The 27,858-nt window shown below is 55.2% G+C and overlaps 1 protein-coding gene across 1 annotated transcript; it reads left to right on the plus strand.

Moving 5' to 3' along the window:
- Window positions 1-4,644: 4,644 nt before the first annotated feature.
- Window positions 4,645-27,221, plus strand: RANGAP1 (Ran GTPase activating protein 1). The gene is made up of 15 exons (XM_065887282.1): window positions 4,645-4,756; window positions 8,903-9,030; window positions 11,788-11,847; window positions 13,258-13,437; window positions 15,637-15,771; window positions 17,727-17,885; window positions 18,889-19,002; window positions 19,340-19,439; window positions 19,525-19,609; window positions 20,680-20,812; window positions 21,816-21,935; window positions 23,554-23,656; window positions 24,608-24,696; window positions 24,969-25,090; window positions 27,152-27,221. Exons 1-15 carry the CDS (start codon window positions 4,645-4,647, stop codon window positions 27,219-27,221), a joined length of 1,710 nt encoding a protein of 569 aa, XP_065743354.1.
- Window positions 27,222-27,858: the final 637 nt, after the last annotated feature.

Genomic DNA, 27,858 nt, shown 5'->3' on the forward strand with positions numbered 1-27,858 from the left:
CCTTGCAGGCAGAGAAGGAGAGGGAGGGTGGAAAGAGGATCCACATCTCAGTAGTTGTGTGAACCAGGGTCTGGAGCTTCAGTGTCTCATCTCTGCTGGGAAGGGTGGCAATGAGGCCCGCTTCCTTTGTAAAGATTAAATTAGTTGTATGTGGAAGGATCTGGCACATATTTAACCCTGAATTGCAGGTAAAGCAACCACACGTGTGTGGGCTGAGTTGCGAGGTAACTTTGGAAAAGAAAGCTGCATATGTTGAGAGTGATTGTGTCTGGGAGCTAAAGTTTCTTGGGTAATGTTTACCTTTCTCTTTATCCTGTTCTGTGTTGCTTGAAGTGTTTATAATGAACATATGTTATTTACACAGTGGTTAAAAAGTTCTTTGTGAAAAGAAAAAAAGAAAAGCTGTTTGTGTTCTGTTACTTAAAAAAATTTGAATCTAGAGAAAAGTGGCAACAAAGTTCAAAGAACTTCAGAGACCCTTCGCCCAGATTTACTTATTTTATTTATTTATTTTTTACTTTTTGGCTGCGTTGGGTCTTAGTTGCGGTATGCGGGATCTTCATTGCGGCATGTGGGATCTTTTGTTGCAGCGTGTGGGCTCTACCTTGTGGCGCAGGGGCTTCTCTCTAGTTGTGGCGTGTGGGTTTTCTCTCCCTACTTGTGGCGCGCGGGCTCCAGAGCGCATGGGCTGTAGTTTGCGGCACGTGGGCTCTCTAGTTGAGGTGCGCGGGCTCCATAGTTGTGGCACACAGGCTTAGTTGCCCCATGGCATCTGTGCCCTTAGATCCCCGACCAGGGATTGAACCCGAGTCCCCTGCATTGGAAGGATAATTCTTTACCACTGGACCACCAGGGAAGTCCCCAGATTTACTTATTGTTAACATTTCGCCACATTTGCAGTCTTTTGCCATATATATATGTGTGTATATACACATTTTTTGGAGCCATTTGAGAGTAGGTTTGAGAGTAGGTTGCAGACATCATGCTCCTAATTATTTCAGCATATATTTCCCAAGAACAAGGGCAGTCTCTTACATAACCCAGTACAATATAAAAACAAAAAAATCAGGGACTTCCCCAGTGGCACAGTGATCAAGAATCCGCCTGCCAATTCAGCGTACACGGGTTAAAGCCCTGGTCCGGGAAGATCCCACATGCCGTGGAGCAACTAAGCCCGTGTGCCATCAACTACTGAGCCCACGTGCTGCAACTACTGAAGCCTGTGCGCCTGGAGCTCATGCTCTACAACGAGAAGCCACCTCAATGAGAAGCCCGCACACCACAAGGAAGAGTAGCCCCCACTCGCCACAACTAGAGAAAGCCTGCGCTCAGCAACAAAGACCCAACACAGCCAAAAAAAAAAAAAAAAAAGTCCAATGTGGATACAATGCTATGATCCAACATACAAATTTTGCTGTCTCGATATTGCCCTCTATAGTAATTCCCCCCATCCCCACCCCCAAGATCCTAGCCAGGACCATGTATTGCATTTAATCATCGTGTCTTTTTACTCTCCGTTAATCTGCCACAGTTCCTCAGCTTTTCTTTGTCTTTCATGACACAAACATTTTTGGAAGAGCACAGACACGTTATTCTGTAGCATGTCCCTCAGTTGGGTATGTCTGATGTTTCCTCACGATTAATTTTATGCGTTGCTGAATGGATGGTGATCCTTCTCAGTACATCACAGCGGGAGGTGTGCGATGGATGTCAGTTTGTCCCGTTATTGACGTTAATGTGGACCACTTAGTTAAGGTGGTGTGGCAGTTTCTCTACTATAGAGTTACTATTTCCCCCCTTCCCCCCCCTTTTTAATTATCAAGCAATTTGGGGCTATTTATATGAAACCCTCGAACGTCCCTCCAATTTCATGGGACAAAATAGGCGAGGCTTTCCCTTTAGGAAATGGACACCTAGTTCTTGCCGAATCGATGTAGCAGCGAGCCTACGGCAGTACCACCCTTTGTCAATAAAGTTACGTGAACGTGAACCTTTCCGGAAGGGCTGAGGCGGTCGGGACGCAAGGCGTTTAGGGAATTGTAGTCGCCCTAGGAGCTCGCGGCTAAACACCGCCCAGTGGCCTCTCAGAGAAAGAACCAGAAGCCGAAAAGGGAGGGCAAAGAGGGACGAGCCGAGGCGCTCTAGGATGCGGTGCATCACGGGAGTGATAGTTCAAGCGCATGGTCCTTCGGCGTCCTGCCGCGCCCCGCGCCGGAGAACTGGACTGTCATACCCGATAGGCCACGCGCGCGGGGGAAAGGGAAGCCGGCCTTGGCCTCCAACAAATCAAATCGAAGGAAAGAAACTGCCGGCTTTCAAAATCCTCCTCCTCCGCCATCATCTGCCGCCGTGCGGGGAGCAGGTGGTGTTGGAGGCTCGAGCGGCGAGAACCGCTCGGAGAGTTGACGGACAAGTGGGTTGGGCATCGGGGCCGCTGGAGTGGAGGCGGCGACCCCCACCTGACCTGACCCGGACCCTAAATCAGTACCCACCCCGCGGGACCGACGTGCGCGCTCCGGTCTCCCCACGCGGCGGCGCCGCCTGTTTACGGTAAGGTCGGGGTCCCTTTCCTTTTCTTGTCACCTGCCTGGGATTGGGGTGGGGGGCGGCGCGGCCCTGGAACTGGACGAGGAAGGTGTGGTGCCCCCGAGCACTCTGTGCGTGCCCCCTCCGCCTTCTCCCCTGTGCCCTCGATGGCAGAGCGCGATGGGGGTGGGAGTGAGGGAGTTGGGGGGCGTTGGCCCTTTTCACAAGTGGGGAGACTGAGGCTTAGAGAGGGCGTCAGGCCCACCCTGGCCGCCCAGCCCGCAGCTGCCAGCAGTGGCGTCTCCTGTTAGCGTCGGTGTCATCTGGGGGCGGTGCGCGTCTGCCTGAGATCCGGGATGGGGTTCCCGTACAGCGTGGCTGTCATTTGCGGCCCGTACTCGCGCATCGCTCGCTGCCGCCTCCCAATAGGCCCACACCCGCGGAGAGCCTGGGCTGGCGCCGCAGGCCCCGGACCAGCGTGAGTCTCTGCTGACGCTTGGCAGGAGCCGTGGATGTGTACCTAGGAAAATCTGCGACGCTCCTACGCGGAATGGAGAGGAGTGTGTGTAATTACCGTCTGTCTGTGCTTTGCCGATGGTCCTTTGCGGACCTTGGACCAATCAGTTCACCACTGTGTGCTTCAATTTCCTAGTCTTTATAGTGGATGGTGTGTGTTTGTGTGTGTGTGTGTGTGTGTGTGTGTGTGTGTGTATGTACTGGACTGAGAAATGGACCCTCTTTCAGCTGAGAAGTTTTGTGTTTCCATTCCATCTGGAGGCCTCACCACCATTTTTCTAACCTTAAATTGTCCCATTCCATAACTCAAGTAGGAGGGGGTTGAGGCTATTTTATATTCAGTTTCATCCCCTCATTCATTGTTGGAGCAGCTTCGAAATGCCCTGCCTCATGCAGCAGATAGAGTGATCCTGTCAAAACATACGTCAGATCACGGTCTCTCTTCTGCTAGAAACCCTCCAATGGCTCTCTTTGTCACTCAGAGTAAAAGCCACAGTTCTTAAAATGGCCTTTGTGACTCAGGCCTCTTGTTGACTCTCTTTCGTCATTTCTTACCTCTTCTCTCCCTCCCTGTCTGTGCTCCCGCCCCGCTGGCCTCCTTGCACTTCCTCTAATCACCCCTCTTCCCCCACAAGAACCTTTGCATTTGCTGCTTCCTTTGTAAGAATGCTCTTCCCCCAGATATCTGCATGACCCAATCCCTGATATCCTTCAAGTCTTTGGTTTTTTATTAATAATACCTTCTCTAACCATTCTATTTTAGATGGCAGCCCTCCCCCAAGAAAAACAACAAAACTCCTTACCCCTTTCCCTGTTTATTTTTTTCTTATCACTATCTGAGACACTACATATCCTCGTTCTTCCCTGATTACCTGTTATTCCTCTTTGGGGAAATGTAGTGATGCTTTCTGCCAGTCTGCTGAACTCCAGGCTGGAAGCTCCTTTTTTCAGCAACTCTGTCCTTGGTCTGTTGTGATGGTGGCTGTTGTGGTGTAGAGACTTCTGGTCTCCTAGGAACCCCTGAAGTCTGGTCACCATGGGTGGTCCAGTCTCCTGGCCAAGGCTGAAACCAGACGTACAGTGGGCTGACCCTCGTGCCCCACCCCCAGAGTCATGCCACCGTAGGGATGACCTGGATCCCATAGCCGTTTATGTCCTGTTTGAGGAATGGGACTCTCAAACAGAGAGCAGCCCAGATGATCAGGCAGCTGTGTGTGCTTTGGGTAGACTCTTTGTAGCCATCAGACTGGGACTTGACGGCCATTCACTGGGGACCCAGGAAATAGTCAACTCACATGGCTTTGCTTGGTGTCCCAGCTGGGGCAGTTGGGCAGAGGAGGACTTGTAGTCAGATGGTAACTCTTCAGAGGCTGAAACCTCCGCCTTTTTAGAACTGTTCCTTCCCAAATGCTATTTTCATTTCTCCCAGTGGTTTAGGGCTTGGGATTTCCTTAGCAGGGGGAGGTGGGGTCAGGTAGCTGAAATGACTGATGTCCTACCTTGCCCTCCCCAACCCGGAGGCACCCGGAGAATCCTGTCTTTTAATGAACTTTGACCTCCTCAGGTTGCAGATTTCCAGGGGAGCCCACCAGCGTGGCCAGCATGGCCTCTGAAGACATTGCCAAGCTGGCAGAGACGCTAGCCAAAACCCAGGTGGCCGGGGGACAGCTGAGTTTCAAGGGCAAGAGCCTCAAACTCAACACTGCAGAAGATGGTGAGTTCCCGTGCGGACTGGCTCAGCGAGTGAGCGCTTACTGTTCCCACTTGTCAGGCCGGTTTAGCTTCATTATCACACAATTTGTCCTAGCACAGTGAGGCTCAAAGATGATTTGCCCATGAGCACACGGTGGGCATCCCTGCTGGTGACAGCTCAGGCTGGCAAGGTGGGAAGGGCCCCTTTATCTCTTGGAAGGGATGGTAGGCAATGAGGGACCACAGTTAGCGGCAGTCCCGAGATACAGCCCTGACTTCTTACTTCAGATCCAGCCCCACCTTCACCCGCAAGATCCAGAGCTGGTCTGGGAATAGTTGTTACCTTCCCCAGAGCTGAGGCCCTCATGCAGATGCATTAAAACAACAATCCAGGCCCTCTTGGGAGGTCTAGTCCATGCAGCTGAAGGGCCCTGGGAGAGGGATGGATGCTCCTGACTGAACAGGCGTTAGGACTGCAGAGAACGAGGAGTCGGAAGGCAGACCCTGTCTTCCCATCCCTGGCCAAGGCATGGCTGACACTGATCAACCCTGAATACCCTGGCATCTGGAAGTAAAGGCACCTACGTCAGTACTTGTAAGGCCTCTTGAGGTTCTGGCCCAGCCAGGGAAGCTGGTCTGGACTTGCCTGGTTGTCATGGTGTGCAGGCAGGCGTCCTCCCCTCTGCCGGGTCAGAGACTGCTTGAGTCCTTGGGCTGCTGGCAGTGTGGTGATGCACGTCCCTAATATCTCTGTAGGGCCTTAAAATTTAGAGTTTCTCCCTGTGCTTTGTCACTTTTGATCCTTGCGTCATCCCTGAGGGAGGGAGGTAAAAATGTTGCCATTTTATAAATAAGGAGAAAAGGACTTGGGGGACTTCAGTAACTTACCCAAGGTCATACAGCTGGTAAATAGCAGAGCTGGGATTTTGTCAGAGGTCCAGCTGAGTCCCTGTTCTGGTGTTTCTCAGTAGATGTGCAAGCTCAGCTCAGTAAACATGAGTTTGCTATTAAATGCTGTCATTAACACGGTGTCAGGCGGTCTTGACTGCCATACAAAGAGTATCTCAATTTATCCCCCCAAAAGGCCTTGAGGTAGATTTCATCCCATATTGCCGATTGGGAAATTGAGGCTTAGGGAGGTGATAGGACATTCCTAAGGCCCAGCTAGAAGTAGTGGAGCTGGGAAGAAAGTTCAGGTTTGTCTGGTCCTAAAATCCATGCACATAATGACTTCACTAGCTCAGGCTGGATATGCTGCCTCCCATTTTGGAGGTCATCAGGGATGGCCAGCTTGTAGCCATGGCATCTCAGGAGCTCCTTACCTGGAATAGGAATGAGGTACCCAGACAACCAACAGGAGGGAGAAGATGAAACGTGCTCGGAGAGACATGAAGAGAAAGCTCTGGGAAGTAAGGTCGAGGAAAGGGATCTCTTTTAGCTTAGGAGGGCACAGGAAGTCATTCTGTGGATGAGGTGGGTGTTTGAAGGAGGAAGGGCACTGCACGTGAGTTGACCCAGGAGCTGAGACACACAGGGTGGGCTTGAGAGAAGAGAAGTCAGAATCTCATCTCACCAGGGCAGAGGCCCTTGAATGCTGTACTGAGGTGCCTGGTGGCCTAATCGTGGGCCCAGAAAGGGCCTCTATCTGGGCTGGGAGTGAGCGGGTGAGGTCCAGGGAGGGCAGGGGCCTGTGAGGGGAGGCCGTGAAGCTGATGATTAGAACAAGGGCCTTTTCTCTCCCTAGTAAGTCATTTAAGGATCAAAGTTCTTGCTGCCTTACATAGCAGAGTACCTGGAACTTGTTACTTTGTGAGGCAGTAGAGGCTGAAAAGACAAATCCCTTCCATGCAGCCTCATGACAGTCGGTGGTTATTCAGGGATGGTTGGGGCCCATCCCTTACCTGTTTTTGAGTTTAAACAGAGGTATGGGTTGAATATCAAGTGAGAGGGGCAACTCAACTGTGACCCCCACCCTCTCCTGTACCTGCTCTTCCCATCTTGGTGCTTTTCCTTCCACACTCACTCTGTACTTGTGACTCTCCCCAGGCTAAACTTGTGGCAAGCGCAGTACCTTCAGATCTCTGTACCTGTGTCACTTACACGGCTCCCCTTGGGGCCCTGGCATCTCTGTTGCCTTCCTTCTAAGAACGGTATAAACATTCCCTTGAGCAGTATCCTTTCTTCTGGTGACCTGGCCATTCCCTGGATGTTAGGGGGACTTCCTTTTGGAGCAAATCTTCCAAAGGGCTGAGAGGCCATGCCAGCCCTTGCCCCAAGTGCCAGCTGCAGGGGAGGCCTGGGCACCTGGAGCTCTGGAATTTCAGCTCCAGAGTATGGAGAGAGGTTCGGGGACTTCTCCACCAGGGCCCTGCATGAAGTCCTTGGTTGTGCAGAAGCAAGGCTTTGGGGAGCAGCACGTAGGTTCAGTTTTGGAAAACCAGTCTGAAGCTCAGCTCTGCCGTTTTCCCTGAACTCCTGGGCAGGGTGGTTTCATTCCTTGGAGCCTCAGCTTTCCTCTTTAGAAAATGGGAGTCTCATACCTGTCCAGTCTTTCTTGTTGTGAAACGAGTGCTGGTCACTGCCATCTGTCCGTGTGACCTTAGTAGGTATTTCCATACTCTCTCTGCGTCTCAGTTCACTCAGCTGTAGACTAGACCCAACAGTAACTACCTTTAGATGTGGTGGTAGTGAGCAGAGGCAAAGCGAGTCCCTTTCTTCACAAACTCATGACCCAGTAAGGAAGATGGTATAACGATCAAGTCACGGGAGTTCCCTGGTTGGCCTCCTCGTTTTCACTGCTGAGGGCCTGGGTGGGTTCAACTCCTGGTCGGGGGAACTAAAAAAAAAAAAAAAAAAAAAAAGTAACTATTCAGATGAGTGTAAAATTGTAGCAGGCTGCACGTGAGACATCAGAGGCTGTGAAGCCCGGTTGTTGGCCAGTAGCAAGGGTTTCTGAGGAAGTGCTGCTGCACGGGAGGCGCGGGGAGGAAGGCGCGTGGGGAGGCTTCTCAGGGAGCCCCTTATGGGCTGCAAGTCACAAGCTTTCCGACAACCCTCCGGTTGTGTGTTTTTCTCTTCTCTCACACTCCTCTGTCTCTTCCCTACCACGTCACCCGCTCCGTCCTGTGCCAGCCAAACTAGATTTGTCTTTCATGTAAGCTGCGTGCTTTTTTCAGATTGTGAAACTAATACATGCTCATTATAGAATATGGAAGCATCGAAAGACGGAAAAAGAACCATATCTTCATGATAACACAGCCCAGGGATATAACTGCTTTTAATTTTCATGCATTTTTTCTGGTCTTTTGTTTTTTTTCTAAACACATAGCTGAGTTCCTCTTTTTTTTCTTAAAATAATTGAGATCATAATTACAGATACTTTAAAAGCTGCTTTCTAACCTGATGCATTGAGAATATATTGAGCAGGTGCTGGAAAAACACAGATTCACTCAGAATCCCACCACCTGGAAATAACCCCTTTAACATTTGGTTTCTGGACCTCAGTGTGTGCGTGTGAGAGAGAATGCATGTGTGATCAGGCCAAACACCACTGGATAACCTAATTTTTCACTTACCACTATAACATGATTATTTTCCAAGTCAGGTAATCACCTGTGTTGCCATTCATAAGGACATCAGTGTAACTATTTATATCACGTATCCCAGTGAGTTAACCTGTTCTCTGCTGATGGACATTTAGGTTGTATGGAATTTTTCATCATAATGAAACAGGACAATAGTGAGCACCCCACACGCGAGTCATTTCACCATGAAAGCACGTGTGCCATCGTGCCTGCTGACCTCTGACTTGTGCCGTTTCCCTGCTTGGCCTGGCGTACTCCCCTTCTTGGCAGGCTACACACACACAACCCACAAGGTGTGCCTAGCACCTTCTTCACCCAAACCAGCCAGTCCCTCTTTTCCCTTGCCTCCCAAGCCTTTCATACCTGCCTTGTTTTAACACTCATTAGAGAGGGATTTTCTGTGCAGCCATGTCCCCTGCTAGACTGTGAGCCGGTCCAAGTCTCCCTGGTGAGCCAGGGTCTGGCACCCAGTAGTTGAACCGTAGCCCTTGGAGTTGTGAGTGACGAGGTAGTCGCTGGGCCTCAGTCGCTCTGCCGTTCGTGGCTCCAGAAGTCTAAGGTTCTGTTTTTTTGGTCCTGGGCAGCCAAAGACGTGATTAAGGAGATTGAAGATTTCGATGGCTTAGAGGCCTTGCGCCTGGAGGGCAACACGGTGGGCGTGGAAGCAGCCAGGGTCATCGCCAAGGCCTTGGAGAAGAAGTCGGAATTGAAGGTGAGGTCTGCAGGGTGAGTAGGCTCAGACTGGTTGGGGACAAGCCTCCGCTCACAGCCCCACGGCCGATGTCATTAACCCTTAAGGCGACTCAAGTCCATTTTGTGAGTTAAGGGAACTGAGGCTCAGGGGAGCTGAGGAAACAGCCCAGGATCTTGCCACTGGTCAGTAGCCACTGACCATTCCCGTTTCCAAGTCGGATGCGCCTTCCGTGGCACAGCTGTGCTTTCTGAAAGGGGAGGCATACAGGGCCTGGGCCATGAGAGGAAACGGAGCAGATTTGTCCAGGGAGGGCCCCGAGCTCGTTGTCAGAGTGACCCTTGATGTTTGTTTCCCTCAGGAAGATCACGGTCAGGTTAACAGACAGCCAAGTCAGGACTGTCTCCGCTCTCCTGCCCAGGGCCTCCTGTCCTGATCATAAGCTGGGACATTTTCCTATGAAAGAACTCAGCTCTCCTCAGTGACCTGTGAAGGACAGGAACGGAGGAGAGGTGGCCTGGGCACGGAGGCCGCAGCAGCTGAGCTTTGGCATCCAAGGACCTGGGTTCAAGCCCCAGCACCACCACCTTATTTGCTGCATTATGAGGCCTTGCATTGGACTCAGCTCTGAGACTGGGCTCCTTTACGCAAAGAAGTTTTTCCTCCCTGAGATGTTGCCATGGTGGCCACATGCAGGCTCATGTAGTGAGAGAGCTTGAGCCGCGGGAATACCGCATGCATCTTGTCACCCTGTGTAGACCCAGGGCCTTGAATCGCCCCATGTCGTGTCTCAAGCCTGCTTCAGTGCTGGAAGGAGCCCAGGGTGGGAGCAGCGGCAGGGCCAGAGCTGCCCTTGACACCGGTGCTGTTCTGGCCACAGTACTGATGCGAGATAAGTAGCTATTTCCACTCTTGCAGCACGTGCACAAGTTAGGTCTTGACAGATGAGGAAAGTGTGGCCCAGGGTCACACATCTCAGGATTGCAGCCCAGATACCATCCCGGTCTCTTGACTGCTCTGCTGCCCACTTGGAGATCATTGAGGCCTAAAGCCTATTTCAAAGATAAGATACAAGGGGTCAGAGACAGGGAATGGCAGGCCTGCATCAGCTAAGTCAGGACTAGAAGCCAGCCTTGTGCTCCAGAGCCCCATGCTGACCTCAGCCCATCAGAGTTGGGTTGGGGAAGCTTCAGGATGAGATGCCACTGTCTATTGGGAGGGGCTCAGACTGTGGCTACCTGTTCTGACCCTGCGCACCTGTGTGCAGGTATGACTCACTGAGCAGACCCATATAGAATGCCTCTCGGTATGTTAGTGATTTGCATTATTGGAGGATGTGAGAATTCTCCTGCAAAAATCAACTTCTCTTGTACTTAAGGTTGGGTTTAGTTCGTACATTGTAAGGACTGGGTTTCAGGGGAAAGTTGCTTATCCTGTGTCCCATCATTTCCAGGTTTGGCCCAGGAAAGGCTAGAGCTGCCAGAGTTGATATTTTGGTGGACACAGCAACCAGAGTTAGAGGGTAGGGCTGTGTGCTTGGAGCCTCAACTCTGCTGGCCAGCATGATACATGACCCAGTCACATGGCCACTACCTTTGTGACATTTACCTGATATTTCCTTTAAATCAGCTCATTTTGAAGTAATTTAAAAGCAAACATGATCCCTTCTATAACTGGAAAATGGCATCCCTTACCATAAAGGAAATAAAAGAGTGTTATTAAATTCTAGTTTGAGGCCATTGCCATCCAGAGACTCTGAGCCTGAAGCCTGCTCTCCCTTCGTTAGAAAGGCAGATGAGCTGGAAGTGGGGAGGTGGGTGAGACCCACCAGCCCCAAACCGAGCCTTCCTTCTAGAGGTGGTCAGGAGGGTTGAAAAGAGACTTGAAAAGAGAGTAACTTCCGGGACTTCCCTGGTGGCGCAGTTATTAAGAATCCGCCTGCAGGGCTTTCCTGGTGGCGCAGTGGTTGAGAGTCCACCTGCCGATGCAGGGGATGTGGGTTCGTGTCCCGGTCTGGGAGGATCCCACATGCCGCGGAGCGGCTGGTCCCATGAGCCATGGCCTCTGAGCCTGCGCATCCGGAACCTGTGCTCCGCAACGGGAGAGGCCACAGCAGTGAGAGGCCCGTGTACCGCAAAAAAAAAAAGAATCCGCCTGCAAATGCAGGGGACATGGGTTCGAGCCCTGATCCTGAAAGATCCCACATGCGAAGCAACTAAGCCCATGTGCCACAACTACTGAAGCCCGCGCACCGCAACAAGAGAAGCCACCACGTTGAGAAGCGGCAACAAAGACCCAATGCAGCCCAAAAAAAGATAAATAAATTAATTTTTAAAAAAAGATTAACTTCCTCACTGCTGGATCCTGTATTGTTTCCTTTCCTGTTCCTCCACCACCCAAAATCATGTTGCTGTGGCCCACACAGTGTGGGAAACTAGCACTGGGGAGGAGTACTGGGCCAAGAGTCTAGTGTCTTGGTCCTGGTTCTGCCACTGCCCTGCCAGCGGGCCTGGGGCCAGTCCCTTCCCTCTCAGCCTGATTTCCCTCTTGGAGAACCAGAGGGTTGGACAGATGGCACGTTTTCCTGACACTTCTGCTGATTCCCCCATGGTCCTTAGGGGCTGCCAGGTCCTATTAGCTTCGGTCAGAGCTGGTCCCACTTTTCACCCAAATTCAGCAGTCTTGTTGTGCTCAGTAATCCAAGTCTATGGAGACAAGGGGCTGCCCGAAGGCCACCTCCAAGGGTTTCGGCTAACTCTTTTCTTCCTCTTTCCAAAGCGATGCCACTGGAGCGACATGTTCACGGGAAGGCTGCGGTCTGAGATCCCACCTGCCCTGGTGAGTGAATGGGGCCTCTGCTCGTGCCGCCGGCTGCAGGGACCCCTTTAGCACTTCCCAGGACTTTTTCTCACAGCCTCTTCTTTCCGGAGACTGAGTGCCCTGTGGGTGCCTGAGATGCTGAAAAGGCAGCCAGGCGAGCACAACCTCCGCCTGTGTCCTGACGAGCAGGAGCCAGGAAGTGAGGACTCAGAGTCCCTGTGAGACCGGGCGGCCCGGTGACAGGAAGTACAGCAGACACTTCCCAGGGTTCACTCTTGAGCTTAGTGGTTTCGCCCGCAAGCAGCATGGATCTTACTCCCTACGTGATTACCCCTCTCGTCCTGGCCCCTCCCTCCCCTGCACCCTGTGGTCCTCTCGACCTCATTCTGCACACAGGCTGCCTTGGCTGTCCCGTCTCCCTCCAGCCCTTCCCTTTCTCCGATACCACTCTTTTTTTATTTTTTAACATCTTTATTGGAGTATAATTGTTTACAATGGTGTGTTAGTTTCTACTTTATAACAAAGTGAATCAGTTATACATATACATATATCCCCATATCTCCTCCCTCTTGCTTCTCCCTCCCACCCACCCTCCCTCCCTATCCCACCACTCTAGGTAGTCACAGAGCACCGAGCTGATCTCCCTGTGCTATGCGGCTGCTTCCCACTAGCTATCTATTTTACATTTGATACCATTCTTTTTGCTTTGGTTCTCATCGTGGGTGGCTTCCCTCTGCCTGTTTTCCATTTCCCCATTCCTGGGGCTCACCTCCTCTTGGGTGGAGCTCCCAGCCTGTGTGTGCACAGGCACACTTGTGGGAGGGATAGGAGGGGTCACAGGACAGAACATGGCTCAAGGGAAGGGGGCGGGGCTGGCAGCGGGCAGCCTCTCAGTGTATCCTCCTAGCCCAGAGTGTCCTTGGGGCGAGGTTCGTGGTCAGTTGTTGGCACGATTGTCCATGTGCCGGTGCTGCCTTCTCAGGCCTCCATTTATCTAGCCGGCACTGGTGCTCCTGAGATGCCTGGGCACCAACCTCATTTCCAAAGCAGTTCAGTCCGGCAGACAGTTAAGGGTCATCCAGGTTGTGACAGGTGTCCCCATGGAGGCCCTGGAGGACGGGCTCCCTGGGTGGGGGATTTAGGAAACCCCTGGAGAGCTGCTCCAGTTAGATACCAGCCTCAAAGGATGGACGAGAACCAGGGGAGGCTGGGGTTAGAGGGCAGGTTAAATAAATTGATTTGGGTGATTTAAGAGCCCTCTGCAGGGTTTTCAGTCTGATATAACATGATCAGCTCTATAATGAAATGGTCTGTGTCTCTGCCAGTTCCCCACCAGTCTGGGTGCCCCCTGAGGGCAGGGGGGGCCTGGCATAGACGCAGCACCTGGTCCGTGTCTGTGAAACGGACATGAGCTCCCTCTGTGCCCAGATCTCACTTGGGGAGGGACTCATCACAGCCGGGGCTCAGCTGGTGGAGCTGGACCTGAGTGACAACGCGTTTGGGCCCGACGGCGTGCGAGGCTTCGAGGCCCTGCTCAAGAGCTCCACCTGCTTCACCCTGCACGAACTCAAGCTCAACAACTGTGGCATGGGCGTCGGTGGCGGCAAGGTGGGTGCGGCAGCCCCCTTCCCCGCATCCCCATTGTCCTCCGCCTCCCTCCCTGCCCAGTCCCCTGCTACATTTGTGTCCATCTGAAGTATGTGCCCTTGGCCACCCACCGTCTGGGATGGTTGGCCTGTTGTTTTTCTCTTCAAAGGAGAAGGGCCTCAAAGGCAGCAGCCTGTGGCCAGTGGGGAGAGGAGATGGAATCTGTGAGTGTGGGGTTGCCAAGCAACCATCCTCGGTTCTTGTGTTGCCTTGGCAACACATAGGCAGTATTGCATACATGCTCCGACCTGCTGGCTCTGCAGAATGCAGGGCTTGGGCATCACTAGATCTGCTCTGCCCTCAGAACAGCTGGCAGAGCCATGTAAGGCCTGGCGTGTGCACGTGGGAGAGGGAGCCCAGAAAGAGAAACTACTCTGGGAGGCCTGGGCACAGCTCACCTTTGTTCCTGGCTAGGACCTTGCCCAGGGTGCCTCCCCCATCCTGCCAGCAAGTCAGGCTGGTCCATGTAGAAAGGCACCTAGGGAGGCCAGCCCTGTTTATTCTCTTCTTGGTCCATTCTGGCTGCTTTAGGCCTAGATTCTAGAAAGGCTGAGCACCCCTCTGCATTCCCATCCTCCTTCCCTCACGTTCTGACCAAAAGGAGCAAAGGGCCAGGACATAGGAACAGACAGAGAACGGAGACATCGTTTCTTTGAAGATGTGTTACCTTAATTCTCTCGCCCTTACTGAAAGGTGGGTGACACTGTCCCCATGTTTTCAGATAACTACACTTGAGCTTAGCGATGTTGGGTTGAGCACCCCAGATGATGTACCTAGCATGGGATGGATGTGGGATTTGAACCTGTATCCACACGGCTGGTCAGAGCAGCAAGAGAAGCCACCTACGTGATGCTCACGGTGGCCCAGGCTGAGGAGCCAGAGGGGCCACCCCTGCAGACGGCCTGTCTCCTGCCCGCAGGAGGGAGGGCAGGTCACGCTTGTGCACCCATCTCAGCCAGCGCTCCTCCAGTCTAGGGGGCAATAGGCTGTATGTGTTAAGACAAAAATGTTTGCATCAGCACTGAAGACAGGTCCAGCCCAGCCCAGAGTGGGATGTGCTGGGAGAGCCACCTCTGCAAAGATTCCTTGAGGCTGGTCTACAGCAGAAGTTGGCGGTCTCTGCCCTGAGCACACGCGTGACCCACCACCATCACGGAGTCAGGCTGGTGGTGTCCCGTGTCCTGTATGTGCCCCACGAACAGAGCTGCGTGCAGGCAAACTGACCCAGCTGCCGGTCACAGCTCCTCCGCGTATTTGCTCTGGGAGCCCAGCCAGTTCGTGTGCCTCCCCCTGAGCCTCGGCTTCCTTGTCATAGAGTAAGGCCAGTTCCACCTGCCTCCCAGGCCCGTTTTCAGGTTGAAACAAGGCGTGAAAGTACCTTTGCCAAAAGTGCTCCAGACCTAGTAGGTGCTCTAAACGTTATCTCTCTTCTGCTTCACTTCCCCTGAATCTTCGATGTCTTATTTACCCTGGTCTCTCCAGTTCCAACCTAGCAACTGACAGCATTTTTAAACTCCTGCTCTGTTGGTGTCACGGGAGAGAGGCTACCTCCTGGCACCACCCCAAATCAGGGCAAACCAGATTTTAGGGTTTCACCCCCAGCAGCTGAGCCCCTGCCGTGTGGCTGGACTGAGCACGGGCGTGTCAGATGGGTGCGGCGGGGCCCTGCTCTCCTCAGCCGGCTCCCGTTAGGCATCGTGGAGCGTGGAAGAGATGCTGGAAGATCTGGAAGATTTGGGTTCTGTGCAGAGTCTGCCACTTGCTTAGTGAATGTAGGAGAGTTTCTGTCGCTCTCTGAGCCTGAGCTTCTTCAGCTGGAGAGTGGGAATCGCGATGGTCCCCACCTGACAGAGGGCTTCTGACAGTAAGGCCCCTGTGAGGCCCCTTCCCCAGGACCTGTCTTAAGGTTGGCCACTCAGTGTTGGTGTCTCCCTGCTCCCCATGTCTGCTGTGGGGCTAAACCCCATGGGGTGACGAGATGTGCAGACACAGTGGCGGTGTCAAGGCCCTGTCCCTGCAGGGTGCTGGGTGTGGGTGAGGCAGGACCGCTGTGCTGCTGAGCAGCTCTTCGTCCCCGTGTCCACCACCCTCGGGTTTCACGGCTTGTTGAAGACCAGGGCCTCCTGCCTTAGGCCCGGGCCCCTTGCCTTTCCCCCCCAGATCCTGGCAGCAGCTCTGACTGAGTGTCATCGGAAGTCCAGTGCCCAAGGCAAGCCGCTGGCCCTGAAGGTCTTCGTGGCTGGCAGAAACCGTCTGGAGAACGACGGAGCCACTGCCTTAGCAGAGGCTTTTGGGGTGAGTGGTTTCTGCCCGTGGAGCCCATCAGACTTGCCCTTGAGCCAGCGGGGAGGGCGGGAGCAGGAGCCGCGGCTGGATGAGACGCCCCTGGGTGTCCTTGTCCCCGCTGCTCCCTCTGCTTTGCCCTCGCTCCTCCCGGCGGGCCCAGGACACTGCTGAGTCTCTGCTAGTGAGAGGGCTGCACCTGCCCCATGGGCTAGGAAATTGGGGGTCTGTCTCCTACTTCTCTTAATTTAAGCATTTCCTTTGGCAGACGATATTCTAGCAGCATTAACCATGCTCAGGCCACAGCAGCATCCCCCGTGGTCCTGCTGCTTCCGGCACTCCACCTGCCTCAAGAGAGTGGACGTTGCAGGGGAGAAGGGCCTTGTGTCTTACTGGACCCCTGGCTGCAAGGGGCTTCTGCCTCTTCCTCTGTAGCTGGAGTGGCCTGGTCACCTCATAGACATGGTGACATTAAAGATTACGCCTTCTCTGCACCCCTTCCCTTGGTCGCTGTCCTCCATGTGCTGGGACGGGGTACATCGTCGTCGTGCCAGGCCTTCAGCAGGCGTCCTCGGTGCTCTTAGAAGTGGGGGTGGGGGGGCGCTTAACTTGGGTCCATGGGATCCCACTGGTCTGTGGGTAGAATTCAGGGAGTCTTTGAACATGGCTGGGGGGAAATTGCATGATTGTTATCACTACCAGAGTTAAATACAGTATTACCTTCCACTGTGAATATAGACAGTAAACCTCAGCAGCTTTAGAAATTCCTGTAACTTTGTTACCAGGAGAAATCACAGATACTTTCCTGTCCAGTGATAGCTGTTAGAGATAGATAGAAATTTTGTTTCTCATACATTAAGATCACGGTGATGGTACACCTAGGTCTTGTTATTCATTGCCTTAAGAGGTACATATATTACCGCAGCACACATTTGGGCAGCTTCTCTTAATATTTTGATAATTGTCTTCCGAATGAATTTGTTATTCTATATAATTTAACTTAAAATTTAAAATCATCCTGAGGGGGGGAGCCCTGGGGCTTTCCCAGATTGCCCGACGGGTCCACGGCACAGAAAATAGTAAGAGGCCCTGGCTTGGAATGTGCCTCAGTTGGGCTGCCTGTATTTATTTGTGAACCCCCACGCTGTGCTGGGCGCCCAGAGACAACAGAAGGTGCCTGGGTACAGAGTTATGCCCGCCTGTCCTCAGTCCCGGGTAGGAGTGGCAACTGGGACGTGGGCCTCTCCTTGAGCTCTTGGGGGCTGTTGGGGTGCAGACGAGAAGGTGGCTTCGCTACTCCAGAGTGACGAGCGCCATGACAGAGGAAGGATGAGGTGCTCTGGGGGCAGAGAGGAAGAGCCCTGGATTGTGCTGGGGGGTTGATCCAGGAAGTCTCCCTGGGGGGAGGAGGCATCCAAAATGAGAGCTGCTGAACGCATGAGGAGTCGGCCTGTCAAGAAAGTGCCAACAACACAAGGAGACAAAGTTCCAGGCAGAGAAAGGGAGGCGTCCAAAGCCAGAGTGAGAGACGAAAGACCCTCCTCGCCCCCAGAAAAGGAGGTGGTGTGTGGGATGCCAGTCATATTGTGCAAATAAGGCAGTAGAGCCCCAAGAGAGAAAGGCCAAGCAGAGCTATGTTATATAGAGTAGAGCCAGGGCTGACTGTCAGGCCAGAGCCCAGGGTCCCCACAGTGCAGAAGGTACCAGACGAAGACACCTGTGCTCAGAGCTGTGTGACCCTGGGCAGGTTACATAGCCCCTCTGATGCCTGGTCATCTCTTAGCTAGTGGTGATCCTAATCCCAGGTCGGTCTCCCTTGTGAAGTTGTGGAGAGGCGGAAGTGGTCATGCCCCGAACGGGCCCCAAACGGGCAGGTCCCTCTGGTGTCTGATGTGTAGTGCTGCCTTCCTGCCTGGGGCTGTCCCCCTTACTCGGGGGCCCACCTGTCTCCCTCCTGCTCCTCGCAGATCATCGGGACTCTGGAGGAGGTCCACATGCCGCAGAACGGGATCAATCACCCCGGTGTCACTGCCCTGGCCCAGGCTTTCGCCATCAACCCCCTGCTGCGGGTCATCAACCTGAACGACAACACCTTCACCGAGAAGGGTGCCGTGGCCATGGCCAAGGTGAGGGGGTGCGGCCAGGCCACAGCAGGCCCCGGAGACTGGGTCTGGCTGCTGCCTTTGTGCTGGACCCATCAGCAGGTGGCTGCTCTCCCTCCTACCCGCCCACCTGGTGTGTATCCCATGCGTTCAGCCATGTGAACATGTCCAGAGCGGGGCGTATGTCACAAGCTAGCCTGTGCCCTTTTGGGCAGCTCTGCATGTCCATACCACCACATCCTAAGCTGCCTTCATGCAACCCTGGCTGTCGGCGCTGGTTTTGTTCTCAGAGGCCACTTGGAGGCTGCTTCAGCCTGTTTTCTCACTGATTCTTTCGTCAGCTGTTGATTGAGCCCCTGTCTAGCGCCCATCCCTGTACTAAGTGCAGGCCACACAGAGTTGAGTCAAAGACTCTGCCTTCAAGGAGCCCTAATTCGAGGAGGGAAGTAGCTAATCGGCAACAGCACAGGGCCGTGAGCACAGTGGCTGGCTGGGTGTCCCATGACCCCACAGGAGTCTAGTAGGCCTGCCGTGGGATGTTAGCAGAGACGTGTGCAAGGGTTGGGGAGCACACAGGAAGTTCCAGTCAGACGCAGGGCAGGCTTCCTGGAGGAGGTCACATTTTGGCCAAGTTCTCCAGGACAAGTGGACTTTGTCTGGACAAGGAGGGCGGGAGGGGTGTTTCAGGCAGAGGGGTCAGCAGCACGTGGGGAGGCCCAGAGATGGCAGGAGCCATGCTCCATTGGGCCTGGTGTGAACAGGCCAGGGTTCGAGGTGTGTTGGAGGGCTGGAGGAGCTGGAGGGGGAAGGCAAGACGTTGTGGCCTTGCTGACTCCTTGAGACGTGCTCCCATGAGTAACAGGGAGCCACGAAGGGGGCTTAGCCGGAGGCCAGGAGGCCACGTGGGGGCAACAAGAAAGCTGATGAGTGCCCCAGACTGGATACAGGAGGGACAGGGTGTGATGACCAATATGGGGTGTGGCACCAGCTTGAGGAGGGCCCTCACCCTGGTCCTCACTTCCCGCAGACGCTGAAGGCCTTGCGGCAGGTGGAGGTGATCAACTTCGGGGACTGCCTGGTGCGCTCCAAGGGCGCCGTCGCCATTGCAGACGCCGTCCACGGGGGCCTGCCGAAGCTGAAGGTGCTGGCTGGCTGGCTGCCTCCTCCCTCCGGGGTCCAGGCTCCCCCACGCTCGGGGTGGCAGCTGCGCGGGCAGAGCAGCTGTGGGGGGAGGTGGCCTGGGTTGATAGCCCACTTCTTCTACACCCTCTGCCTGTGACTCCGTGCAAGTCTCTTCACCCCTCTTGAGCTGCAGTCTCTCATTTTTCAAAAAGGAGGAGGAGAGTGGTGCGGGTCACTGCAATATAGCAGAAGTATACTGCACCCTAACTAGGGGGAAACGGAGGCTTCAGGGTAGTGGCAGGCCTCCCAGCCCGTGTTTCCATCATCTGCCTCTACCCCTTCCCATTATTTTTTAGGAGCTTAACTTGTCATTCGGTGAAATCAAGAGAGATGCTGCTCTGTCTGTTGCTGAGGCCGTGGCTGACAAGGTGGAGCTGGAGAAACTGGACCTCAATGGTAATAGGGGTGGTGGCCTCGGCCCAGGCCTGCTGGGCGGGCCCCAGCCCCCGTCCTGACCCTCTGTTCCCTCCCCTGCGAGCAGGCAACACCCTGGGAGAAGAAGGCTGTGAGCAGCTCCAGGAAGTGCTGGATGGCTTCAACATGGCCAAGGTGCTGGCGTCCCTCAGGTAGGGAATCTGGATCAGTGGCTCCTTTGTTACTACTTTTATTCATTCAGTAAACGTTGGTTGAGTCCCTGTGATGTGCCAGGCACTGTGTTGGGCATTAGGGATATGACAGTAAGACAGCCAAGGTTTCTGACTCACGAGACCTCGTTGCCACGGGCGAGGGATCAAGGAGTGAGACGGAATAATCAAGTTATCACATGTTTAGCAAAGGGACAAATGGGGGCTGAGATCGGTCACCCTTTGGAGTGGGTGAGTTGGGGAGGCCTCTGAAGGGATGACCTTTGATCATCAAGGTGATGTGACGGGCAAGGTGGGGCAGCAGTGACGTAGTGACGCGTGGGTAGTGGTCGGGGGGGCTCGGCATTGTTCCTGAAACCAGCCTTAGAGCTTGACTGTAGGAGGAGATTGACGCAGGCGAATGGGGCTTACTGGGTTCGCAGAGGCCGGGGGTGGGGTGGTGGGGGACTGCCTCCTCGATCGGGATGGGAGTTGGTTCAGCCCTCAGCACCCATCTCCGCCTGCCTCTCCAGTCTCTGCGTTGGCTTCATTCACTTGTCAGGCTGTCGGTTGTGTCCCTCAGGGCCAGGCCCAGTGCCGCTGCTAGGAGCTATGCCAAGGTGGGCTCAAGGGGCTCCCAGTCCAGAGGACATGGAACAGCCTTCCTCAGAGGCAGGGCAGCCCCCTCCCTCGCCCTTAACCATAGCTTCCTGTGGTCAGCGAGATGTGGGTAGCACAGTCCCGGGCGTCTCAGCCTGGGCAGTATTCCTGCCAGGCCCTGGGCCCCAGCTGTGACAGGCGGTGTTCTTCATCTTCTCTGTCTCCCCAGTGGGGCCATGGGTTCCTTTGGGACAGGGACGAGATCGAGGTCTTCCTTGTCTGCAGCGTGGGCTTCCCTGGGTGATGAGCAAGGAGGGATGGGCTCCCTGGTGACTCTACGTGTCCCCACCCTGGCGGCAGCTGCGCCCCTCGCCCTGTGCAGGCTCCTGCCCAGCTGGGGCCTTTGGGTTCTCGGAGCCATCGTGGGCCACTGGGCAGGGAGGGTCTGCTTTAGCCAACTCTGTCCTCTGCAGTGACGATGAGGGTGAGGATGACGAGGATGAGGACGAGGACGAGGATGAGGACGAGGAGGAGGAGCCACAGCCGGGAGAGCGAAGGGAGCGGCCGACCGCACCGCCCAGGAAGATGCTGGATCCTGACGGTGGGGTGAGTCCCGTGGTTGCCACATCAGAGCCCTGGTCCCCCGAGCGTGAAATCTTGAGATGTTTTTCACGGGGGTCGTGGGTGTGGGACCCTCTTACGCAGTGACTGCAAACTAGTTTTGACTGCACTCTCTGTGGAAAGAGGAAATGATTCCAACGTAGTTGTATTTGTACGTACCTCAGTCTAGATGTGTTTATTCATCTATAAATTATAACACACGTGATGCTGCTACATTACACGCAGTCAGTAACTGTATACTGCGGTGCCGCAGGACCCTCAGCTGGTTGAGTCCGCGGATACAGAGGGCCACCTGTAAAGTTATACGTGGATTTTCCACTGTGCCGGGGGTATATAAGTATTTCTGAAAGAATAGGGTAAAAAACAAGCGTAACTAGAAGTTTTTTTCCTACCCATCTTAGTGACCCGTAAGGATGGCCCCCATTCCAGAGACTGGCTGGCTCGGTGACTCAGCTGGACACTTGGTGTTCCTTTCCTGGCCGGGAGGCTGGTGGATTCAGGGCTGCCACGTCTGTTCCCTCAGAGGTTCCCAAATAAAGCTTCGGGAGGACTTTGGGTTGGACAGATTCAGCAGCTGTTGAATTTGGCTGATTGTCCAGTTTTATGGAAGCAGTTCCATAAATGGCTGGGCGTCTTTAGTTCTTTGGGCACCTCTGGTGCTTGCCAGCAGTGCTTACCCGGGCTGAGGCTCTAGTTCCTGGTGAGGCCACTTTAGCCCTGGAGTCGTTTCTGCAGCATCACACGTCATGGCGAGGATCCACTTGGCTGCACCAGGCTCTTGGAGTCTGAGGGAGGTGGCTTGCCCCGACCCCAGAGGCTCTTACACAAGGAGCCGACCAGGGCCAGCAAATGTGGGCACCCCACCCTTGGGGAACTTTGGGGAATTCTGGACTCTGAGCCTTGACTGGCCTGCATGAGGGGCATATGTTCTGGGTAAGGAGTCTGGATCTGGACCTCTACAGAGCCACCTGTGCCACCTGTCCCCCAGGAACCAGCTCCTGTCCTGTCCTCCCCGCCTCCTGCAGACGTCTCCACCTTCCTGGCCTTCCCCTCCCCGGAGAAGCTGCTGCGCCTCGGGCCCAAGAGTTCCGTGCTGATAGCCCAACAGGTAACAGCGCTTCCGACACCAGACCTGCTCTGGCCTTGGCTTCAGGAGCTGCCAGAGCAAAGGTTCAGGCAGAGCACGGGATTTGGGGGGGCGGGGCACTGTCGATGTGGGGGGCGGGGACTACCATGTGTTGTTTTTTTGTAAGACACACACACACACACACGTGTAAATGGGTGTGACCAGTGGTTGCAGATGTCTGCGCCCACTGCGAACACACTTGGGCTGCGAGGAAGGGTAAGCCTGTGGCACCTCAGTGATGACTGGAATTCGGGAATCTTCCCAGGGCTCTCATGTGAGCACACACACCTAGGCTTCCCTCTGTGTGTCCTGTAGGACCAGCTGCTTCTGGAACAGCTGTCCCGCCCCCGGCCCCTGTGCAGGTCCCAGTCTACTTGCGTTCTTGCCCCAGCCTCACTTGTTCGTTGGTTGGGTCGTTACTTCGTTCATTCGGAGACAGTTATCGAGCACCTCCTGTCTGCTGGCTGCTGCTCTGAATACTTGGGCATGATTTTATCTAACCTTCTTGGCAACCCAGAGCGTAGACCCTTCCACTCTTATTTTACAGGCGAGAGAACTGAGGCTTAAAGAGGTTAAATGATAACAACAGGCACGTCTTGTTTTATTGTGCTTCACGGTTACTGCGTTTTTTGCAAATTGAAGGTTTGTGGCTTCCCTGTGTCGAGCATGTCTATTGGTGCCCTTGTTCCAATAGCATTTGCTCACTTTATGTCTCCGGATAACGTCACATTTTGGTAATTCTCACAAGTATTTCATACCCTCCACCAGCACAAAGATTATGACTTGCCGAAGGCTCAAATGACAGTTAGCATGTTTTAGTAACACGGTGCTTTTTAAATCATGTATGTGGCTTTTTTAGACTTGATGCTGTTGCACACTTAACAGACTTAAATAATGCACTAGGGTACGAAAAAAGTCACATGACTCGCTTTGTTGCGGTATTTGCTTTATTGCTGTGGTCTGGAGCCAAACCCGCAGTATCTCTGAGGTATGTCTATGCAGAGAAATAAAAGGGGCCACTCGCAGAGCTGGCTTGATATTTTTGCTTTTTATCTCCCGTTTATATTTTTCTGTACTCTTATTTTTTTCCCCCATGATAAATGAGATTATATGATGCAAACCTCCATGTGGCCCACCTTTTCACTTAATACCATTCATCATTTTCCTGTGTCAGTAAAACTCTTCTCGTGCCCTTTATCTCAGTGAGTGGATGTAGCACTTAAGCCATCCACTGTTTCTGTGGATTCACATTCTTTCCACTTTTCTCCGTCGTCAGGGAAATTGAGGTCAGTTTCCTTGCGTGTTAAGTATCGTTTGCATTCTGGATTACTTCGTCAGGTTAGATTGCAGGAAGGGGATCGCCGGGTCACAGGGGTAATGATTTTTAACGTGAATTCTCTCAGTGTGTGTGCACACCTGCTGTGGCCGGGCCCATGCCAGGCTCTGAGGAGACAGCGTGGGGCGAGGCAGGACCTGTCCTTGCCTATTGAAGGCCCATTTCTTGCCAAGGCCTCCTCTAGCCACAGGCACATCCCCACTGTGTGCCAAGGCCCTGGGGCTCTCACCCCTGGTGACCAGCCATTGTCTCCTGTGTCCTCAGACTGACACATCTGATCCGGAGAAGGTGGTCTCTGCCTTCCTGAAGGTGTCCTCCGTGTTCAAGGACGAAGCCACAGTGAGGTCGGCGGTGCAGGATGCAGTAGGTACGTGGGGTGGGTGGGGCCCAGATGGCTCCTGCCTTTCGCTGCTCCCGGGGCTCGGGTCGGAACATTCTCCTCTCACCTGCTCTTCCACTGGGTTCTTGCCTTAGAGCTGGCCGGGTGCTCGCCTCTCTGCTTTTTGCAGTTGGGGAAACTGAGGCCTTTCCCAAAGCCATACAGTTCTATACGGTGAGAACTCGGGCCAGGTGGCGCCCACCGCAGGAAGGTCGGACCTCTCGGAGGAGGGGTGATGAGAGCCGAGCCCTTGTCCCCACCTCTGAGCCTGTGCACACACAGTACCCTCCACCTGGAGGTCCCCCTGCTTTCCCCGCATCTTTCCCAAGGCTTCCCAGGATCTCTAGTGTGGCCAGGTTGGGCCAGGCAGAGCGGGGAGGGAAAGGGTAGAAGGGAGTGGAAACACTTGGGAGGCTTTCTCCAGGGTTGTGGGTGACACTGAGACGGGAGGGTCCATGGGAGGGGAGGCTGGGTGGGGTGGGGGTAGGAGCCTCCGTGTCTGCTCCCTGAGAGCCCCGCCCCACCGTGGGCGTTTGTGGGAACGGGTTACCTGAATTCGGTTTCCCAGAACAGCCTCGCTCGCTCGGAAGCAGGGGCCCAGGTGGTCCCTGCGGGCCCTTGGCCTTGCCTCCCCCCCGTGCCTTCCCATCCATTCCCCCTCCCCCACCCCCAGAATGGCTGAAACCTCCCCCAGCGGTGACCTGCCTCACTTAATCTCTGCCCAAGCCGATCTTATCTGTGAGGCCAGGACAGAGAAGGGCCAAGGTATCACAGCTGGCAGGTTGAGCCCTTCGCCTGGTGCTAGCTGTCCCCTCTGTCTGCCACCTGTGTCCACATCCCACCCGCTGTGTTCACCTCCTGATGAGCGCAGGAGACAGGGCCCAGCCTGTGTGCTCAGGGGCTGCGGGCCCTTAGACCTCTGCTGCTTCTGCCTTGCAGATACCTTGATGAAGAAGGCCTTCAGCTCATCCTCCTTCAACTCCAATGCCTTCCTCACCAGGCTCCTCATCCACATGGGGCTGCTCAAGGTGCGCTGGAAGGAGTGCGGGCCCCGGGGAGGGGGGGCGGGGGTGCACCAGAGGCTGCATTATCCCGCACCTCAAGTCCTGCGGGGGCCTGTCACCCACACTGGCCCCAGGCCTGGGTCTGCTTAAGCAGCCTCAGCCTTCGTGACAGGATTTAGGATTCAGCTTGACCTTGGCCGTGGGGCTGTCAGCAGGGGTCAGGTGGTGGAGACCTGGGGTCCCCCAGGTGACCTTTTGAAGCTCACCCTGCCTTCTGCTGTGTGTTCCCCTTGCAGAGTGAAGACAAGATCAAGGCCATTGCCAACCTGTACGGCCCCCTGATGGCATTGAATCACATGGTGCAGCAGGAGTACTTCCCCAAGGCCCTTGCCCCTCTGCTGCTGGCATTCGTGACCAAGTGAGTGTGCCCTCGTCAGCTCACGCGGCCGGTGGCCACGCGTGCAGGCCTCTGGTCAGCTGAGGCTTCCCTGGCCTGGTGACTGGGGCGTGTCAGAGGCCCTCACACCTCTCGGGCTCTCGGCATCTGTGTTTGAGTCTCACCACCCCTGTGCCCAGCTGAGGACACAGGGCTTGGGGACAGTGTCTCCCTGAGAGAGACAGGGGATGTGCACTGGCCCCATCTTGCAGACGAGGAAGCGAGCTCCGGGTCAAAGGAGGTGTTGGCCCACGGTCGTGCTGCTGACCCAGGTCCTGTACCCGGCAGCGTCTCTGGGAGCAGTTCTGTGTTCATTCCCTCAGCTACCTAGGCCAAAGGGGTCTGCCCACTCGGCCTTCCACAGCCGCAGGCCCCTCTCCTGGGGACGCCAAGTGCCCAGACACACGAAACCTTGGCCTCCTCCTGGAGCGTCCTGGGAAAGGTGGGGCGCTGGCCACAGTCGAGTAAAAAGGAGCCTCCAGACCTCAGGGCCCATCAGGGGTGGGTTGGGAGGCTTGTCCCCATCCTCACTGAGGCCCTGTGTGGCCCCCAGCCGACGTCCGGCCATCCCCAGGCCTCAGTCTCCCCATTTGCCCAACCAAGGGGTGAGTGAGGTTGTCTCCTAGAGCTCTGACCAGCCACACTGGCGGTGAATCCAGCGCCTTGGGGGAAAGTGGGAGGGGGTGTAGGAGAAAGGAGGTGCCCGCACCCTGGGGGACGTGTAACACTGGCGGGTCCAGACCATCAGTCAGGGTGCTTAGAGCGTGGGACGAAGTGTCGTGGGGCAGCCCGCCTGGGGTGGGGGGTGAGGAGCACGCGCTGGTCCCCCAGGACCTAGCTGGCACTTCGGCCTCTTTGCCACCTGACATCTCTTAGTTCCGTGTGCATAGCAGCGCCTCCTTAGTTGGGCCTGACTCCCTTGCTGTGTCTGCCCCCCTCTCTGCCACCACACTCGCCCCACCCAAACCGCCCCTTGCACTGCAGCTGCTCCTCTGCCGGAGTCCAGGGCAAGTCCAAACCCTGGTCCTGGATCTCGTGCTGGCTGCAGCCTGGCCTCCCCGCAGCGAGGTGCACTCTCCCCACACCTGTTCCCTCTGCAGGAGATGTTGCCTCAACCTGTGGGCCTTCGCTCAGGCTGTCTGGGGTGTCCCCACGTGGTGGCCCTAGCCCCCGCCTGCCAACCTCTGATGAAGCCTAGCTCCCTCTGTCTCCTTCCAACTCCTGGTTGGGACTGTTCGCTCTGCATTCCCATCATCCCCTGTGTGGCCCTTGGGCTGGGCATGGACACCCTCGCCCTTGATGGTCAGTTGACAGGCTGCCTCCTCCTGGCTTGTTGCCTGCCTTCCAGTGCAGGCCTCAGTCTATTCCACTTTAAAAGAGGGGGGCTTGGTAAGAGCTGCCCCCAGGCCTTGGGGGTGACTGAGCGACGGTGGAGTGATATGCATGCCCCCTTCCCTCAAGTCCCAGCCCAGTGGTCTGGGATCCAAGCCCGGACGGGATCAGGTAAGGTGTCTGTGGGCTTCAGCCCTGGCTGCACCACAGGCTGACCCATCCCCCTGAGCATCTTTCACCAGTTTCTTTCTCTGCAGTGAGACTAATGATCTTGATGGTAACCTGTTACTCGTAGGGGCCCAGGTGGGACTCCTGTGGTCCACTCTTACATGTGCACTAGTGGCTGCTGAGGGCTCCCTGGCCCTGTGCACACTGGAGAGGCCTCGGAGAGCCTGTCTGGTGGAGAGCAGAGGCCCAGGTTCCCTGCCGGCTCGGCGGCGGGCCTGTATTCTGGCCAGCTCTAGGCCATGTGGCCTCGGGTGTATCACCCGCCCCTCTTAGCCCCACCTACCTCCACCTGCAGAAGGTGGGAGCTACCGTCTCCCTTGCAAAGTCACTGTGAAAATGAGAACGATGGAGTCGGGTGTATATTTTGACCTCAGAAATGGCCCCCACTCCATCTTCACAGGTGGGAAACTGGCCCTGCTGTAGCCTGAGCTTCCTGGCCCCCAGAGGTGCCCGCCCCACCTGCTGACCCTTCTTTCCCCGCAGGCCCAATGGCGCCCTGGAATCCTGCTCCTTTGCCCGCCACAATCTACTGCAGACGCTCTACAAGGTCTAGACGCAATCTGGTCTCTCCCCATCCCTCGGCCTGGACCGGTGCCTTGGGAAGGGACTCAGAGGAAGGACTCTGGCCAGCAGCAGGGAGGGTCTTTGTCGTGTGTGTCGTGTCTCCTGAGTACGTGTGTTGGTGCGGCATATGTGCAGGTGTGTGCTTCGTGTCGGGGTTCGGATTTTTAACGTCTCCCTGCTGGACTGGCCCTGGTCCCGCTGGAGGGGAGCTGGCCCCCAGGCGGAAGGGCTGCAGGCTGCTCTGCCATTAAACTCACCACCATCTGAGGACGCTCTGCTGATCTGTGCTGCAGGCACCAGGCCCTGGTGGCTGTCCCCACCCACCTTGCCTTCCTTATCCTCTGGGGCTGCACCAAAGCCTGGGGTGCTGCTGTCCGTGTGCTGTTCCCTCTGTGTTGTGGCTGGGTGTTTCCTGCCCCGCCTGGGGCTGCTCACCCGATGGCTGCCTCTGCTTCCTGTCGCCAAGTCCCAGTCCTGCAGCCGCCACTCTTCCTACCATCCACCCACGCTGTGCTGAGCCCTCAGCCCGAGGGCCAGAGACTGCTGTGCGTGGGGCCGCGAGCAGAGGGCAAGACCCTGGCACCCACACCGTGTGGACAGGAAGAGAAGCCAGTGGGCAGACGCTA

Source organism: Phocoena phocoena, chromosome 11 (genome assembly GCF_963924675.1).
Source record: "Phocoena phocoena chromosome 11, mPhoPho1.1, whole genome shotgun sequence".
Classification (NCBI taxonomy): domain Eukaryota; kingdom Metazoa; phylum Chordata; class Mammalia; order Artiodactyla; family Phocoenidae; genus Phocoena; species Phocoena phocoena.

Excerpts from the sequence above, each read along its gene's own strand:
- RANGAP1 (XM_065887282.1), top strand. The coding sequence starts at position 4,645 with ATGGCCTCTGAAGACATTGCCAAGCTGGCAGAGACGCTAGCCAAAACC. Across the intron at positions 4,757-8,902 it reads ACTCAACACTGCAGAAGATG|CCAAAGACGTGATTAAGGAG; the intron begins GTGAGTTCCCGT and ends GGTCCTGGGCAG. Across the intron at positions 23,657-24,607 it reads GGCGGTGCAGGATGCAGTAG|ATACCTTGATGAAGAAGGCC; the intron begins GTACGTGGGGTG and ends TCTGCCTTGCAG.